The sequence below is a fragment of the Arvicanthis niloticus genome, chromosome 9 (genome assembly GCF_011762505.2).
Source record: "Arvicanthis niloticus isolate mArvNil1 chromosome 9, mArvNil1.pat.X, whole genome shotgun sequence".
NCBI classification, from domain to species: Eukaryota; Metazoa; Chordata; class Mammalia; order Rodentia; family Muridae; genus Arvicanthis; species Arvicanthis niloticus.
In genome coordinates, this window is record NC_047666.1 from 42823422 (window position 1) to 42840360 (window position 16939).

Consider the following 16939-nt stretch of genomic DNA (forward strand, 5'->3'; position numbering starts at 1 on the left):
TGTAGAGTTCTTTGATGGTTTATGAACTCTGGAGCCACGCTGCCGGTGTTTGCATGGCCATCCTAACATTGGCTAGATGTGGGACTGAGGATGTAACGGAGGAGCCTCTTAAAACTTGCTTTTTCATAAGCAAAACGAAGATGAGAACAGCTGTGACTTGTGGGTTTGTTATGTGGCCTGAGAAAAACACCATTCCGAGAATGCTTTGCACAGGATCTGGTATGAAGCTGCAATCATGGGAGGTGGATACAGGAGGGTGAGGCGTTCGAGCCCTGCTACTTGGATCACTGACCTGATACTGAAGTGCCTTAAGGATGGGCTCTTATGAACCCTTATGAACCTTCCAGATTAGAGATGTTCTCTGGCTTGGTCAGAGAAGTTTCTGTTTGCAGTGGACAGTGGTTAATATAGAACCCTATAACTGGACAAAGTGGAGAGAGTAACTGACGATGCGTCCTCAACCCTAAATGGGACATCTATGTCCTTTATGGAAGTTCAGGGAATATTACAGAGGAGAGAGCTGAGACAACATTAAGAGCTATGGAATAGGAGGAGCACTATGAACGGCTGTCCTTTGGACAGGAAGTAGCCGTTGCACCCATATCACCCGAACTCACAGCATGTATTTTAAGTGCTTAAGAGCTGTCCATCAAAACTCCAGCATTGGTGGGTGTGGGAGATTTATGAGGTACCACCTCTAGATGAGGAGTTATTGGTATTTGATGGATGCTTGAGGAGAGATGACATGTTTCTTTTGGTATATGGCAGGTGGCAGGCTGCCATGCTTCAACGGATAAGCCCTATCCAGGTACATACAGACAGCGCAAATTGGATTCAGTGAGTTACAAAATGCCAAAAGAAGACATATATTTGGAAAGGGTCATGTTGTGAGATATTCATACGTAAGAAGTAGGCAGGCACCAAGGACCTGTAAAGTTCAAGATGCAAGGTAGATTTACAGTTATAAAAATGCATACTTTGAGAGATGAAACCCATAAGGAAGTCGGCTGCCATCAGCAGTTTGGAAGTGCTTTAGGAGTGGAGAGAAGGGTACATGAAAAGACACCCCAGATGTGTACATCTGGAGAAAAAGTAAAAGAAAACAGATCTGATTGGCTGAAGCTCAGGGCAGGAGGAAGAGGTATGAGGAAGGGGCACAAAGAAGGACATGAATCAGCTGGTGATATCACTCAGTAGATGAGAGGATCAGAGCATAGACAATGACAAGGCCTGATTAGAATCTTGGAATTTTAATGATGACACATGGGCAATCATACAGGGTTTTGATAGAAGAGTTTGAGTGAGGAATGTTATGGTTTGTTTGTTTGTTCAAGTACTAGAATTTGAACCACGGTTCCCCCCACATGCCCTGCAAGTGCTTTAATACTGAACTATCTCCCCAACTCTTGTAATTTATGTGTTAAAAGAAGTTTCTGGTCCTTGAATGCAGCTTCTAACTCTATAACTGCAAAAAGGTGGCTGAAAGGCAACAAGTCCTTGTACTAGACATGTTGTCATAATGGTCAGGTAGTGTGGATATTTAAAGTCGAGCCAATAGGTTTGTTGGTGGATGATACGGGAATAGCTGTATTCGCCAGTAACCTAGGAAGGACTGAAGCCCAGGCTGGTGGAGAACAAGCCTTGCAGTTTGTACAGCTCCTGAGCACAGCATGTTTTCTATTACTTGCCACAGGCCACTGTGTGATGACGGTTTGGCTAACAGAGAATTTAAAATCTCATTAGACACATTTTTTTAAAAAATCATATTCTTTATGAATCTTATTTCAAAATTCAATAAAACTGAATACAGAGGTTGATTATGCATATAACCTTCTCTGAGATGGCATGCAGTATTCCTGCGAGCGCCTTGGAAAAGCAGATCTTTCTACTCTTCACTTCGCAGAGGCTCACTGGAATTATGGCACAAGTAAATTCAGGTCTAGAATGGAGCATAGAAAAAAAGAGCAAATTTGAGTATAAGGTTCTCACACCAAATTGTCTTATTTTCATTGAACTTACGAAAGAGAAGCATCTAGGAAGAACTGTGAGATTATGTCAGGACTAGCGTATTTTGGTAGATATCTATTAAACGTTACGTTTTCTTGAGACTTTAGAACAATTCCTGTCAGGATCCTAGCTCTAGACTGGGTACTCTGTGAAGAGTTTCAGTGGGGCAAGACTTAATGATGAGAGAGAGAGTAGGGTTGCTTTCTCTAATAATTTATTCCTATCTTGACTTTAAGTTACTCCGAGAAGTTACAGCCAGAAGCTGCAGGCCTCTAGATCTAGTGACACTTGCTGCTAACAGCTGGTGATTAGATAAAGGATTTATTGCTAGTGCTGCCTTCTCTGGCCAGACAGCCAGAAGTCCATCACTGGCCTGGCTGCTTAACTCTTTATGAACCAAAGAGAATGGAAAGGAAAAGAATTAATGTGCTTTTTACAGGCAAATATGCACTGACACATATACATTCATACATACATTTACATTCACACCCTCATTCACACATTAACACAGTCACAACACATTTTGTTGGGCCCAACCACCTGTCTCATACACTCTGCAAGTATTCATGCATACCTACATACCTACACATATTCCTCCACTTATGTACAGACAAACAGACATAGACATTTGGATGGATGCATGCATGAACGGATGCATGCATGCGTGGATGGATGGATGGATGGATGGATGGATGGATGGATAGTTGGGGCAGAGCTCCTCAAGCCAAAACATTCAACAAACAACTTTATTTCTTTTCTCTGGCCTTTATATACTTTCTTAGGGGAAAAAAAAAGCTCTTTAGAAAATGAACTCAGAGATAAACTGTTACATAGAATGAGAGTCACCGAGGATGTTGATAACAAGTTCAAAGCAGTGTTTCATTCTAATATGCTCATTATAAGTTCAAAGCAATATGTTTTATAGAGCCTTGCATACTTGTGGCTTCATTCTTGGACATAAATGTTTTTCCTTGAACACAAATTTGTCCCAAGTGTATTTCTCTTTTTAGCCTGATTATGAAAACACACTCTATGTCTTATAATACAGCCTTTATTTACTATTATGAGGAGTAGGCACATTGTATTCTTGATTTTAACTTTGTTACATCTTTCTGGCCAAACAACTAAGACCACCTCTCAAAACATTCTTCCTAAAATCATTTGAATAAAATCAGGAATTCTATGGAACCATTAATTCATTCAAACAGCATTAATTCATGAAAGTTCATCTTTATGTTGACCTGCAGGAAATCTGATTAATAATGTGGGCTATAAAATTATAATATAACAATGCCTGGGTGCCCAAGCTTTGTTGTATTAATTTTATAATGACAGGAAAGACATATCAGCTGCAAGAAGTAATCCTGAGATGAAGTTTCTTTGAAACCTTGCCATTGAGTTCACCCATTCCAGAACATGCAAAAACAGTGGGTCACCTCCAGGAAGGCCACCTGCTAGTGTTAGCCTATCATAGATGGCTCCTTACAAATTCTCTTTTGACAGTGTAAAGTGCATTGTTCAATTTCCATACCCTTTCCCAGAACAAGAGCTGAATACGGCCTAGTTGTTTTTCATAGACACAGGATGATGCGGTCTTAATTCTTCTTTTGCGATGCTATGTTGATTTGAAGCACCTCTTGTTTACCTGTGATGCCAGGCAGCACACAGGGATGATAAGGTTAGCTCTGCCACCCTTAAGGTCTGTATGATGGTATAGGGAGGGATAAAGGATGAAATCAGTAACTCAATCCCTCCTAGTGTCCTTTATCAGTTCTTTATCAGCCATAAAGAACTTAGAATGCCTATCCGTCCTGTTAATTCTAAAGAGGTAGCTGATAAATTATCTCCAAAGCTTGTGTTAGCTTCTGATGTTACTATAAAAATATTACCAAAATTTCAGCAGCCTGTACAATTTTTAAGCCTGTACAATTTTTCTGTGGCATAAAACTGTTAAGTTAGAAGGTCAGTACAATGCTCACTGTAAGGAAATCAAAATCTCTCTCTCTTTCCCTCTCCCCTTTAGCCCCTTTCCTTTATTTCCATCCCCATTGCCTTTAAATGTATTACAGGCTGCCCGTGTTCTTCGCCTGTGGCTCTCTTTCTTCATCTTTATGGATGACATCATATAACCATGGCCATTTTCCCACTGCCACACGGTTCTGTTTTTATAGCTAGATAAGAGTTTCTGAACCTCATGAAACAATGCAGTTACATGGATCCAACATACATAACAGCATACCTTCTCTATCTCAAAGTCCCCAGGGTTACCTACAGCTGGGTGACTTCTTTTCTAGGTGAGGCACACAGGCATAGTTCTGTGAATGACAGTCAGGACCTATTTTTCTGCCAACTGACAGGGAATGTTGGTGAATAAAATGTCCTCCTTTGTCCTTATTTCAGACGTTTCTTCAAATGTTTAGCCACTGTTTGGAGATGCCTGCTCTTCAGAGTTTAAAAATACACTATACATCTTCACAGATATCACAGTAGACCCGAGGAATGCACACATTATGGTTCTAGTGAGAAAAAAATATATAAATTGATCTCTTAATATGTAGTAGTTCCTGTTTTCCCAAACAAAAAGTTTAATGTAGTTGCTATTTTATATGATAGAAATACAAGGAGAAAGAAATTATTTATTGATGTGGCTTAAACTAAAGTTTTTTGAGTTGTAGTCCCTCCTTTCAACAATTCTAGCTCCAAATTATTTTCCTTCCTACTGCCTTTCTGTTGTGACATATTGAGAGCCAGATGCTGTTGGATATTCATTTTTCTCTGAAAATGATGTTTACAAAGCTGTGTAAATGCTGATGTGACAGGTCATGAGCAAAGACAATGTTATAATGCATGGGCCATATTCTGTGTAATTCTTTGACTCTTAAGTGTACTAAAATTTTAAATACACCAATTTCCAAAATATAGTTTCAAGATCAACAGTAATGTATTTAAAATGCAATTACATGATTTCCCTCTAATTTTTGTTGGCCTCTCCCTCCTAAATTCAGAGGTGCTTTAGTCATTATCATTCTTTAGTCATTAGTGTTTCACACACATGCACACACACACACACACACACACACACACACAACATATAAGATGTTGAATCTGTTCTGTGTTCCCTGGGTTAAACGTTTCTAGGATAGATCTCCAGTCACAAACAGATTGAAAATGAAAACAACATAAATGTAGTTCAACTGATAAATAGATGATGCCAGTGTGGTGCATGTGTGCAATGGAATAGTATTCATCTTCAAATAAAAATGAAATATGAAATTTGTGGGTAAATAATGTAAGTAAAAAAAATTTGATACTTAGTGAAGTAACCCAGACCCAGAAAGACAGACTTCACTCACCTCTCATCTGTTGTTCCTAGCTCTAAATCTTCAAGTGTGAGTAAAAATCTACAAGAGTAACAGACACCAGGGAGTAAAGGGGAGCAGATTATAGAGAGGAAGACAGTAGGCTAGATTTCACTATTAAAATGTTGCACACTTGACAATTACTCTGGCAAAAAAGAGGAGGAGGAAGAAAGGAAGGATTAAGTCTTGTGAATTACATACTGGAAATGGGCAAATGATAAGGTAAAGCGCACAAAGTAATAGCATAGACCCAAAAATAGTAGAAAGGTGGGAGAGGGAACCAGGAAAAACGTTGCCCAGGGAGAAATCAGGGCTAGTTAGGGTCATTGTTTTGCTCTGCACTGGTTAACGTTTAGGTGCAGATGACGAAGTGTAAATCAGGTCACTGTAGGACTCATAGGTTAAACAGATCACCTCCAGTCTTATGATCAGGGGTGCAGATAGACAGTAGGTCAACATGGGTTTTCATAAGGTTTATTTGAAGGTATTATTTGAAAAGGTGTGGCAGATGCAAAAGGGTCTGAGCAGTCACCTGTGTTGATTTGAGCCAAATGTAAAGATGACACCAGTGAACTATTGTTCACCCTAAATTGGTCTTAAAATATAGATACTGTGTGACACATTTGATAAATGGTTTGTAAATATTTTATATTCTACTCTTTATCATAGTGACATTCTCTCTTCTCTTTCAGATCATCCATTTCCTGGTGACGTTATGTTCCCCAGGGAAATCAGTTTTACAAACTTGCAGCCAAATCATACTGCTGTATATCAGTGCGAAGCCTCAAATATTCATGGAACCATTCTGGCTAATGCCAATATTGACGTTGTAGGTGAGCATGCCTGAGTCACGGCTTTCGGCTGTTTTCTGAAGGAAAATCCTCAGAGTTATAGTCAGAAGTACCTGCTTTTTATTGTGGGGTGGTGGTGTTAGATCCAGTGTGGGCGTGCATGTGTTTGTGTTCATGTGGATGCCAGAGGGCCACCTCGGGTATCATTCTTCAGGTACTATCTGCTGTGGTTTATTAAAAAAAGGAGAGGCACAATATGTCTGATGGAGAGCAGCATGGTGCAATGGAAGGGTTGCCTGGGCAGGCCTACATGCAGAGACATGGCAAGAGGAGTTAGGAAGGGAGTAGAGACAGAAAAACAGACAGGAGAGTGAGCAGAGCTGGAGAGGGAGAGGGAGAGGGAAGAGAGGAGAGGGAGGAGAGAGAGAGGGAGAAGGGGAGGGGAGGAGGAAGGGGAGGGGAAGGGAGGGGAGGGGAAGAAAGGTGTCCAGGAACACCTGAAGAAAGAATGGGTAGGGTGAAGGAGAGAGAGAAAAGGGTCAGGGAGAGAAGAGAGTCAGAGAAAGCAGGGTCAGAGAGCAAGAAGGGGCCAAACAGGCCCTTTTATAGTAAGCCAGGCCTATCTGTCTGTTGCCAGGTAACTTTTAGGCGGAACCTAGAAGGAGTGCTAACACTACCTTATTTTTGAGACAGTGTTGGTCACAGGTCTGAAACTTATCAAGTATCTTTCGATTGTCGCCAGTGAGCTTCAGGGTTCCATGTGTTTCTTAATCCCCATTGGCACGATTACACACTTCTGCCTTTAAAAAAAAAAAAAAAAAAAACCATAGGTTTTGGGGAATAAACTGATTCTTGTATATCAAGTTCTTCGCTGACTGAGCTATCTCTCCAGTCCAAAGTATCAACTGAATTTTGGAGACAAAACCATGGAGGAGAAAATCAAAGTGTCGTTCATTTTATTTATAGTCAGGGTCTCATAATGAAATTATGTTTTTAGAATGTACTGATTTGGTATAATATTGAAATTCAGGAATATGTACCAAAATATTCAGCAGTCTTCCATTCTTATGAGTATGCCAAGGACATAAAAAGTGACCTCTGTACCTAATGCTTGCAGAAATGTTTAAAATTTATTTTTACTATTTTTGACTAGATGTTGTCCCACTGATAAAAACTAAGAATGAAGAAAATTATGCAACAGTGGTTGGGTACAGTGCTTTCTTACACTGCGAGTACTTTGCTTCACCCAAGGCCACAGTGGTCTGGTAAGATGCTTACTGTTTGCTTAAGGGAATGAATGTGAGGGATTCTTGAGCCGTCATTTGGCAGCCTGAACTGCACCTGTGTTGCTACAGAGAGCCAATGTCTTTGAGAAATAAGGAAAGAAACTTAACTACTAATCTCTCCTGAAAACCCTGGCCAGAAGTCTAGGATTTACTTTTCACATGAAGAAATTTTCAGAGCCGTTTGTGTTCATAAAGGAAACAAGGAATTAAAATGATTCCTAAGACAATCTTAAGATTGCTTTGTTTTGTCTATGATGGGTCTGTCTATGGGTTTTGTGACCTCTGGGTTGTTTATCTTAACCTGTACTCAATAACAGACATGCTTAAGACTTAAGACAGACATTTTGACCTTAAAAATGTTCTTGTTGTTTAATCTAAACATATCACTGTAAGCATCTGCTGTGTTAGTTGATTCACTGATCAAGTTTGGTTAGTTTACTGTGAAATCAATGCTCTGTTGCTTTACAGGGCCTGGAGTAGGATGGAAGTAGTGAGGCCAGGCCGTAGAAATTCAAAGTTACAATTTTGTCAATTGTGATGTTTTGTCCATTATTGCTTGACTTTTAACTTTTGATACTATTTAATGAAAATATTGTTTATCTTGATTTCTGAAAAGCTTTTAAATTTTACCTCGGAGGCAAGTCCCATACCATTCTCGGCTTCATCCCTGCTTTGTGAAAACCTGGGCCAGCAGCCCATTTGTCCTCTGAACCTGTGAGCACAGGCCATCACTTACTGTGAAATGTACAGGGTTAAATCAGGCTGTGACAGGAAATGCGTGGAGAATGGATGAATGTGAGAGAAAATGAGCCTGGGGTTGATAGTGTAAGTGTGATGCATGTCCACAGGAGAGGCAAGACTTCCCAGCTTCTAATATTTCTGAATGACCAATGTTCCCCTAGGACAGCAGGAGGTTGGGAAGGTTCATTATCTGTTTCAATTACTAGCTTTCCCGTTTGCTAGCCCGGAGCAATCATTAACGAAAGAGTTCACTATAAATAAGCCAGAAAATATTTATTAAGCTCAGAGGACACATGTAAAGTGGTACTAGGAGTTACGAGACAGACAGAGGCAACAGTACAAGGAGGAAATTGGGTTCCCTTTAGCTATAGTTTGTTGACCAGTTCTGATATACATCCCAGACAGTTCTAAGAGAGAAATCAGTCTCCACAGGAACACCTCGGGTCTATCAAGTACCCAAAGAATGTATAATACTGGGCAATATCAGTGAACAATATCTGAAGCACACAAGCATTGTGTCCCTATCAAAAATGACTCATATCTCCATCTCCACAGGGAAGTGGCTGATGAAACGCATCCCCTTGAAGGTGGTCGGTACCATACTCATGAAAATGGCACACTGGAGATCTACAGAACTACTGAGGAGGATGCAGGGTCATACTCCTGTTGGGTAGACAATACAATGGGAAAAGCCGTCATCACAGCAAACTTGGATATTAGAAGTACTGTTATTTTTCCTTCTGCCTTCATGACTTCTCATAAGGGTTCAGTTGCTTCTTATGTCCTCAGATGAAGGAGGGTCATTTAAGTTTGAGCACTTGTTGAAGTTTCTTTGATTGTTTCTCAAAAATCCTCCCTTGCATTTCATCTCAAAGGCTATTGCTAGTATGGCAGGGTGTAATGTTGTACTCGGGCCACCTTAGCAGGTGGCTGTGTATCCTTGGGGTAGGTGACAATCAGTATCTTAAGAAATATCTGTCTTAGTATATATATTTTTTTCATTCTGTGTTTTATTCCAGTAGAAAACTTGAGGTATTACCAAGTATCGGTTTCTGTCTGAGCATTTAACAAAAATCATAGGAAAAAAATCAATCTCAGAAACAAAATAAGCAGCTTGACAGCTTGGGCAGGCTGTTTTGTTCTCCTTAAACCAGAAACACCATCGTCAAGCAGGCATTCCTTTTCAATGAAGCCCTGGGAAGCCGCTGATAGGCTAGGCCTTCCTGGAGACTTTTATCTTGATAGTCATTAGTCTTTGAGCTTCACAGTTTTGGTAGTAGCAATTGCTTTTACCCTAAATCATTGTGCCCCCTGACTCATTCACCAAACACTCCACAAGTAAACATTAAATGTTTATAGTGCCCTCCCTCGTAAGTTCTGGAAATAGTCCTGAATAAGAAAGCAGATACAGGGTCCTCTTTTGAAGGTCTTACTGTCCTATTCCCTATATTTATGTGGATAGTACAACTATGCCAGAACTTCAGCATTTCAGCACAGATTTCTAAATTAATAAGAATATAAAATCGGCTAACTTGCCCATTTTCCTTATAACCTGGTTATATGTGTAGACACAACAAAATGAGAAATTGTATTATTTACAAATTCTAGAAACATTTGCTAACAATAGGAAGAAAACTTTCTAACTTATTAATCAGTGTATGCACTTAAATTTTCTCAGGTCTAATGGTAGAATATAGCTGTAGGACACATCACATGTGGATGTGATAGATCATAACAGTTTTGGTTGCTTTTGATACTGACATGTAATAACAATGTGAGCTGTGCTCTGTAGTTCTGATACCATTTGTTGTTGTTGTTGTTACTGAAAAACATACAGATGCTACAAAGCTCAGAGTTTCTCCTAAGAACCCTCGAATTCCCAAATCACATGTGCTTGAACTATACTGTGAAAGCCAGTGTGACTCACATTTGAAACACAGTTTGAAGTTGTCTTGGAGTAAGGATGGAGAAACTTTTGCGATGAACGGCACAGAAGATGGCAGGTAAGTACACTGCTATGAAAAGTAATTGTGTGTGTGTGCACGCGTGTGCGTGTGCATGTGCGTGTGTGTGTGTGTGTGTGTGTGTGTGTGTGTGTGTGTGTATGTGTGTGTATGTGTGTGTGTGTTTAACATCACTCATTAGAAAAATAGTCCTAAAACCATCCATACTGCATTAAAGTAAAAAGAAAATAATAATCATTCAGTTGTTTCATTTTTCGTGTCAGGATTCAGGGCTTAAAATACTAGTTCTGATTTTGTTGTTGTTGTTGTTTCTTTGGTTGGTTGGTTTTTGCTTTGTTTTGTTTTATGTTTTTCTTCTTGTTTTTGCTCCTTATTTTTATAAAGTATGGTTTCTCTCCTCAGTGCAGGAAATAGATGCTGATTAACTGCATAGGTTTTGGAGCTTTCTGAATCCTTTGGATGACCAGAAGAGCAGGATGTCAAGGGTGGTGCTAAACTGTTGTTTGGGGCTCTTACTCATGGGAATTAGTCTGTCATCCAAGTATCTGAAAAATACTGTGTACCCCCTCAGAAAACCTGCTCCTAAGATGCTATAGAAGAGGCCAGCTTCTGATACCCTATTGTCTATCAGAACCACATTTCATACTTCTTCCTATAAGTCAATGACCATTCCGTCATTCCACCTGTCACACAAATCATTCTTGCTCATAAACCCTCAATTATAACTGGCAGTTATTATGTTATATAAATTATTGGCAACATTAGCTGGCCTATCTGTAGGAATAGCTTGCTGAATACTATGCAGATACCAAAATCTGTGTGGTAAATTATGTTCTATAGGAGAGTGCTCTGTTTAAATTGCATGCTTTTATTTATGATACAAGTTGCATTTGCATTATTTTTAATACTCGATACAGTATGAGTGTTCATAAAATAGCCATTATACACTGTGACTCAGAGAATAATAACAAAAAATGTACAGTTCAGTAGAGATACCAGTTTAGAAGATACTGTTCATCCATAATTTGTTGAATCTGTGAATGTAAAACTCCTCATGCAAAGGCTGAGGATACATTTCCGAGTATTCTGAACAAGGATAAGACATAAGATAGAAAGCTTGAGTGAGGGTTGAGAAGCACTGGAGTTTAAATGCATCAAAGGAAGAGAGGGATCAATCGAATCTAATAGAATCAGAAGAGCCAGAAATTTTGCTTGTTCTTTTAAATCACATGAAGGTCAGTTCTGCTTCTTCTTGTATTGTCTTTGAGTGAGAGATAGGAAATTACCATTTTGAAGTCATACCTCATCTGAAGTTACACAGTAACTCTGAATGTCTAGAAATAGCACAAGCCCTCCTTAGATGATAGTACGGCGGAGTCTTGGTTAAAAGAATGGACTCCAACTCAGTGATACTCATATCCCAAGACTGGTACTTAATGGACTGGTACCGTCACACTGTCTGCTTGATGCCTTTCAACCACCACTTTTTATATCATGACTTGATGAGAAGGAATTAAAGTTGGAGCCTAAGGTTATTACGGATTAAGATCTAATGGACTTAGAAAATATAGGAAACAATTCATTGTTCATTATTCTTCTTGGACCATTCGTCATTTCTTGAGTTGGATCCTTTTATGAATGTTACTATGTTGGCCTTGTTGGCAATATGGACATGCACATATGCCATCTCTCAATGTAAAGGCAGTAGTCTCAGCTGTGACCCCTAAGATATTATAGTGTAATTCTTGCCCGTCAACAGCTATTAATACTGGTTGACAACTTTTCATTGTACAAATTGATGTAAGAAGAAGGGACATTACATCCAGTCAAAAAGCAGTCACATATGATTGAACTTTGTTTTCTATTCTTCAGATTTTTCAGTTTTTGATTTAGCATTAATTTTTTTTAATTATGTAGAACTGTCACCCTTTCCACAAAAAAAGCATTACTTAACAGTATTTTTCAACTCAATAGTTATTATTGTGAATGTTATTTTAAATTTAATGGAAATTAATGTAAAATTTGTGAGGATTCATGTGGCTAATATCTATATAAATATAGATTTAAAAAAATAAAATTGATAAAGGATTTATTTTGGGAAGCAAACTATTTCAAACTGCCAAAATACATACAACCAAGTTTTAAAGTTAATTTGAAGAATGAAGTACAGGACTGCCACCTAGTGTTCAAACACATTAAATGCTTTCATTATTATATGTCTTGGAAGCTAACTCTTAGAGGAAAGGGAAATATCAAAAAGGATACTGTCAGATTTCATTATATATTCTGGTTCTGTGGAATTGTGTAGGGTTCTAGAATCTTCTTTCCTCACAAGCATCCTCCTTTATTCTGTGTAAGGTTCCCTGCTTACATCGTAAGAATTCCGTAAGCACATTCTAGCTCCATTATCAGGGTGTGCTTCTTAGATATGGCAGCTAGCCCAGAGTTTCTTCACAGCCTATGGGTCACAGATGGTTGGATTTTGTAATTTTGGAAATTGTGGTCCTATTTAATACTGTGTAGTCATGTGTGCACAATGTAAGACTTTATTCTCTATCTTCATCCGCGTCCTTCTCTAGTAACAGCTGAAGGGTACGAACTGGTTTCATCACTCTCTTGAATCGTTTGCTTTGAAGGAGATTGCATTGTGTGTTGTTAATGGACTGTATTTCTGTTGTTGCAGCTGTTCTTACGCTCATCATGTACTTTGTGTTTGCCTTCCCCCTTTCCCCCAACAGAATAGTGATCGATGGAGGTAATCTGACCATATCTAACATCACGGTAGAAGATCAGGGTATTTACTCCTGTTCTGCTCAAACTGCTCTTGATAGTACTTCGGAAAAAACAAAGGTAACCGTCCTTGGTAAGTGAAAACAAGCGAAGGAGATCTCTGCCTATGCGTCCTGTGAGACTTAACTTCCCTTGTTTCTAGGTATTAAAGTCAATGATTCCTGAAACCTCTGCTCATATAGTGAATTTTCATTTTTTTAAATTTTTGTCATTGTTTAATGTGCAGTATCACCTACAAAGTATTTCTACTCTTGTTGTATAAAAGAAATTAATTCATAATTTCTTTTTCCTTTATGAGAAGTTTGCCAATAGCAGCAGGAGAGAAGGGATGCTGACAGTGGAAAGACAACCAAAGGTCTCAATCCACCTGTTCCTAAAGTTGGGCTCTGTGGAAGACTGGGACTGGGATTGTTCAGTGGTGCTTGATGTTTATGCTCTATACCGAAAACTTGTCTGAGCCCCAAGGGCCTTCTGAATTTGAGTGCAGACATCAAGTATTCTTTAAAAGAATATATTTGAAGTTTTAAAGGCACGAATTGGAAAAGAGTATGCACACTTCACCAGTGCCATCAGTGCCATTAGCCCTGAGATCAACTGCAGGTAGAGCACTCAAACCATCTGCTGGCTGTTTTCCAATTGTCTTTCTCCATTGAATCCCCACAAGCTCTTAGACCTGCAAGCCTGTCCTGTGAGGAAAGCACTAGAAAACCATTTAAGCTGTAGCTTTCATTTGATGCTACAGATATATCACCCTGATAACTGTAGAGTGTGTTCAGGCCCATTCTTGCACAGTATGTAGGCTTGCTGAATCCTACTGCCAATGCCATGGTTCATCTAGGAAGGCTTTACTACACAATATCTTCAGAAGGGATGCTCCTACCACTAATATTCCAAGTCAACCTCAAAAACAGGCTCTAGACATTTCACACATGTATTTGAGGAGTTACTGCTAATACTTATTGACAGTTCCTAATGTAATGACCTAAGTGATGTCACCCACTATAGATATCTTAACAGTTTCCATCTATGGAAAATAAACAAGCTGATGCTGGAGTCCTTCTTATGAACGGAAGGCTACTAAGTTGAGTCCAACCAAGTACAGCCTACATGGTAGACACTATGGACTTGGTTCATTGGATAAGATGTTTAGCCCTAGGTAAGTGAGCCTCTTTCAGGACTCTGCATGTGAAATTATTGAATCCTCTAGTAACTATTCCAGCAGTATTTGCCAGATATAGAAGCAAAGCAGTATTTGGCAGATAGAGAAGCAGAACACAAAAGAAAAGAAAAGAAAAGAAAAGAAAAGAAAAGAAAAGAAAAGAAAAGAAAAGAAAGAAAGAAAGAGAGAGAGAGAGAGAAGCAGAACATCTGGTAAGTGAGGCTGCATCTCAGGCACCATGAATATGGGGCATCCAGACACATGAGCTTTACCCCTCAGTATTTTGAGTGAGAGCAGCAATAAAAGATTGGCTTTCTGTTGGTTGGTACCCACCTTCTGTGTTTCCTTGCAAAGTTTAAAATTCACCCTTATGAATTGTCCTTTATTTTCTAGTGCCATGAAATTTTGGTAATTTAAACAGTGGCTATGATACCATTCATGTACATGGTAACCTGCAAAAAAAATTTAGTTATATTTAAATAATTTTAGGTAAGATAGAATGGATTTTTAAAAACTGATTCATTGTTTTCAAATTATAAGTTTTAGTTTTAATATCTAATTAAAACATCAATACTTGGCCATAAAATATTAGAATAGATAAAGTTTTTAAAATATTTTGTCCTAGATAAATGTTTCAAAACCTAGACATAAACAAACTTGCTCAGAAGTTATTTACAGAAGAATAAATTTAACATAAAATTACTTCAAGAATCAGTTCATAAAAGCCTCTCTCTGCTCTTCTAGTTCCATGTGATGTAAGGAATCAGATTTTCATCTCAAATGAAGCGTGGTGCTTGGGATGAGATGGGCAATCTCAGGACATACTGGATTCTTAGTGAATCCCCAAGAGAATGTCAACTCTCTGAGCTTGCAAATGAAAAGCCGTACTAAACAAACGCCTTCTGTGGAGTGGGGGATTGAACTAGGTTTGTGCACACCTGGCAAGTAATGCAATCATGAAGCCCCACCTGCAGCCCTAGTGAAATTTTTTCCTATTTAAGTCCTTGATCTTTGAACACATACCTGCAACTAACTTTAAAAGTAAGAATGTTCCATTCTAAACTTTAAGCAATGCTTTTGTCAATATAAACCTACAAGAATTCGGGAAACCTTAAAGGCCACCATGGATAATAACCATACTGTCTCCTCCAAGCTACAGGAAATATCCTTGAATATTTAAGAATATTAGTGCAAAATTTGAAGGTAAAGCTTATTTGAAATAAAATTTTCTTTTTACCATGGATGGATGTAGATGTGTGTGTGTGTGTGTGTATATGTGTACAGGTGACATTTACTGTTAAATATTATCCTTCAGACAATTCTAATGTCCTGTCAGCCAAGCATGGTCTTTTGAGAACTGCTGTGGTCAATAGGTATAGGTATGGAATGCATTTGAAATAGAAGCTCAACCAAAGATCATACACGGGCTGGTCCGAGGCCCCTAACACATATTATTAGAGGGCTGCCATGTCTGGCCTCCATAGAAGAGGATGTGCCTAATCCTGCAGAGACTTGATGCACCAGGGTCAGTGGATACCGCTGGTGGGGGGGGGGTACCCTCTCAAAGGTAAAGTGGAGGGGAGAGGGAGGAACTCTTTGAGAAAGGACCAGGAAAGGAGGCAACATTTGTCAAACAAACAAGGAGCTCAGGGTTGCAGGAATGTGAATAGTTCAGAGTGATCTCAGAAAGTAAGGGAACCTGAAAATGTCTCTGAACTTGGAAATCAGGACAAGAAAGCAGCAATCTTCTTTTTCTTTACTGTTTTCTTTTGTTTCCATTCCAAGTATTATGATCATGTTAATTTATAAAGAAGCCGAGTGGTAACAGGGCATTCACAGCTGACCTTAGACAAATTCTCAGGTAGTTTCTTGATAGATTATTTTATTGTTATTGTCGTGTATCACTGACGAAAAGTCAAATATTTCTGAGCCTTTGAAATATTTGACTTTTTTGTCAGTCTTTGAATCACTGCCCAAGAAAGGCAAGCACTCTCATCAAATAGGAACAGAGATAAGAGTGCTTTGGGAACTTCAAAAATGCATACACATATAAAAAGACTATTCTTAGCATCCTCCCGGATGCTAAGAGAAGAGGGTTTATAGACACGCTGGAAGCTTTGAGTATTAAGTCATCTCAGGAAGCTGAACTTGGCTGTTGACAAATGATCTGTAAAGCCCTAGAAAAACATGGTGCCTGTCACATGGAATCATCTCTGCTCTGCCATCCTTATTGCTCCTGTAAGCTTTCTGCTGTCCTGTTACAACTATCTTGTATTACTGATTAGGTGTTCCAGATCCTCCAGGAAATCTTCACTTGTCAGAAAGACAAAACAGGAGTGTTCGGCTATCCTGGGAAGCGGGAGATGACCACAACAGCAAAATCAGCGGTAGGAGAGCTTGAGATGACCTTTATCTTTACCTAGGAGAGTCAGATTAGTAACATGGTGATTTTTGATTACATAATAGACAGTAGACTATGTAATAAATTAGATTTATGTACTTTCATTATTTTATGATTGTGAATTTATCTGCTTGTATCTCTATGCAACCCATAAATGCAATATCTGTACAAGTAAGAAGAGGACATTGGATGTCCTGGAACTAGAGTTCCAGGTGGTTGTGGGCTGCTGTGTGAGTACTGGAAACTGAACCCGGCTCTTCTGTAAGAGCAGCGAGTGCTGTTAACTGTTGAACCATCTTTCCAGCCCCTGGATTAACCTTCTGAAAACACTCTTATGAACTGCATGTAATTTCTTATATATTTCTAAGTTTTTGTACAAATATGTATTGTACCTTGATCATACTTCCTCTCACGCTCCCCCACCCTCGCTCCTACTGCCAT

At 39.0% G+C, this 16939-nt stretch overlaps 1 protein-coding gene across 12 annotated transcripts in view; it reads left to right on the forward strand.

The window, feature by feature from the left end:
• The window catches only part of Chl1 (cell adhesion molecule L1 like), a 195654-nt gene that overhangs the window by 154331 nt on the left and 24384 nt on the right, over positions 1-16939 (forward strand). For all 12 annotated transcript variants that reach the window (XM_034511674.2, XM_034511675.2, XM_034511672.2 and 9 more), the window contains 6 exons: positions 6059-6199; positions 7311-7422; positions 8740-8906; positions 10022-10187; positions 12887-13011; positions 16383-16484. In XM_034511674.2, the coding sequence (XP_034367565.1) occupies positions 6059-6199; positions 7311-7422; positions 8740-8906; positions 10022-10187; positions 12887-13011; positions 16383-16484 (813 nt within the window). The remainder of the gene's footprint in view (positions 1-6058; positions 6200-7310; positions 7423-8739; positions 8907-10021; positions 10188-12886; positions 13012-16382; positions 16485-16939) is intronic.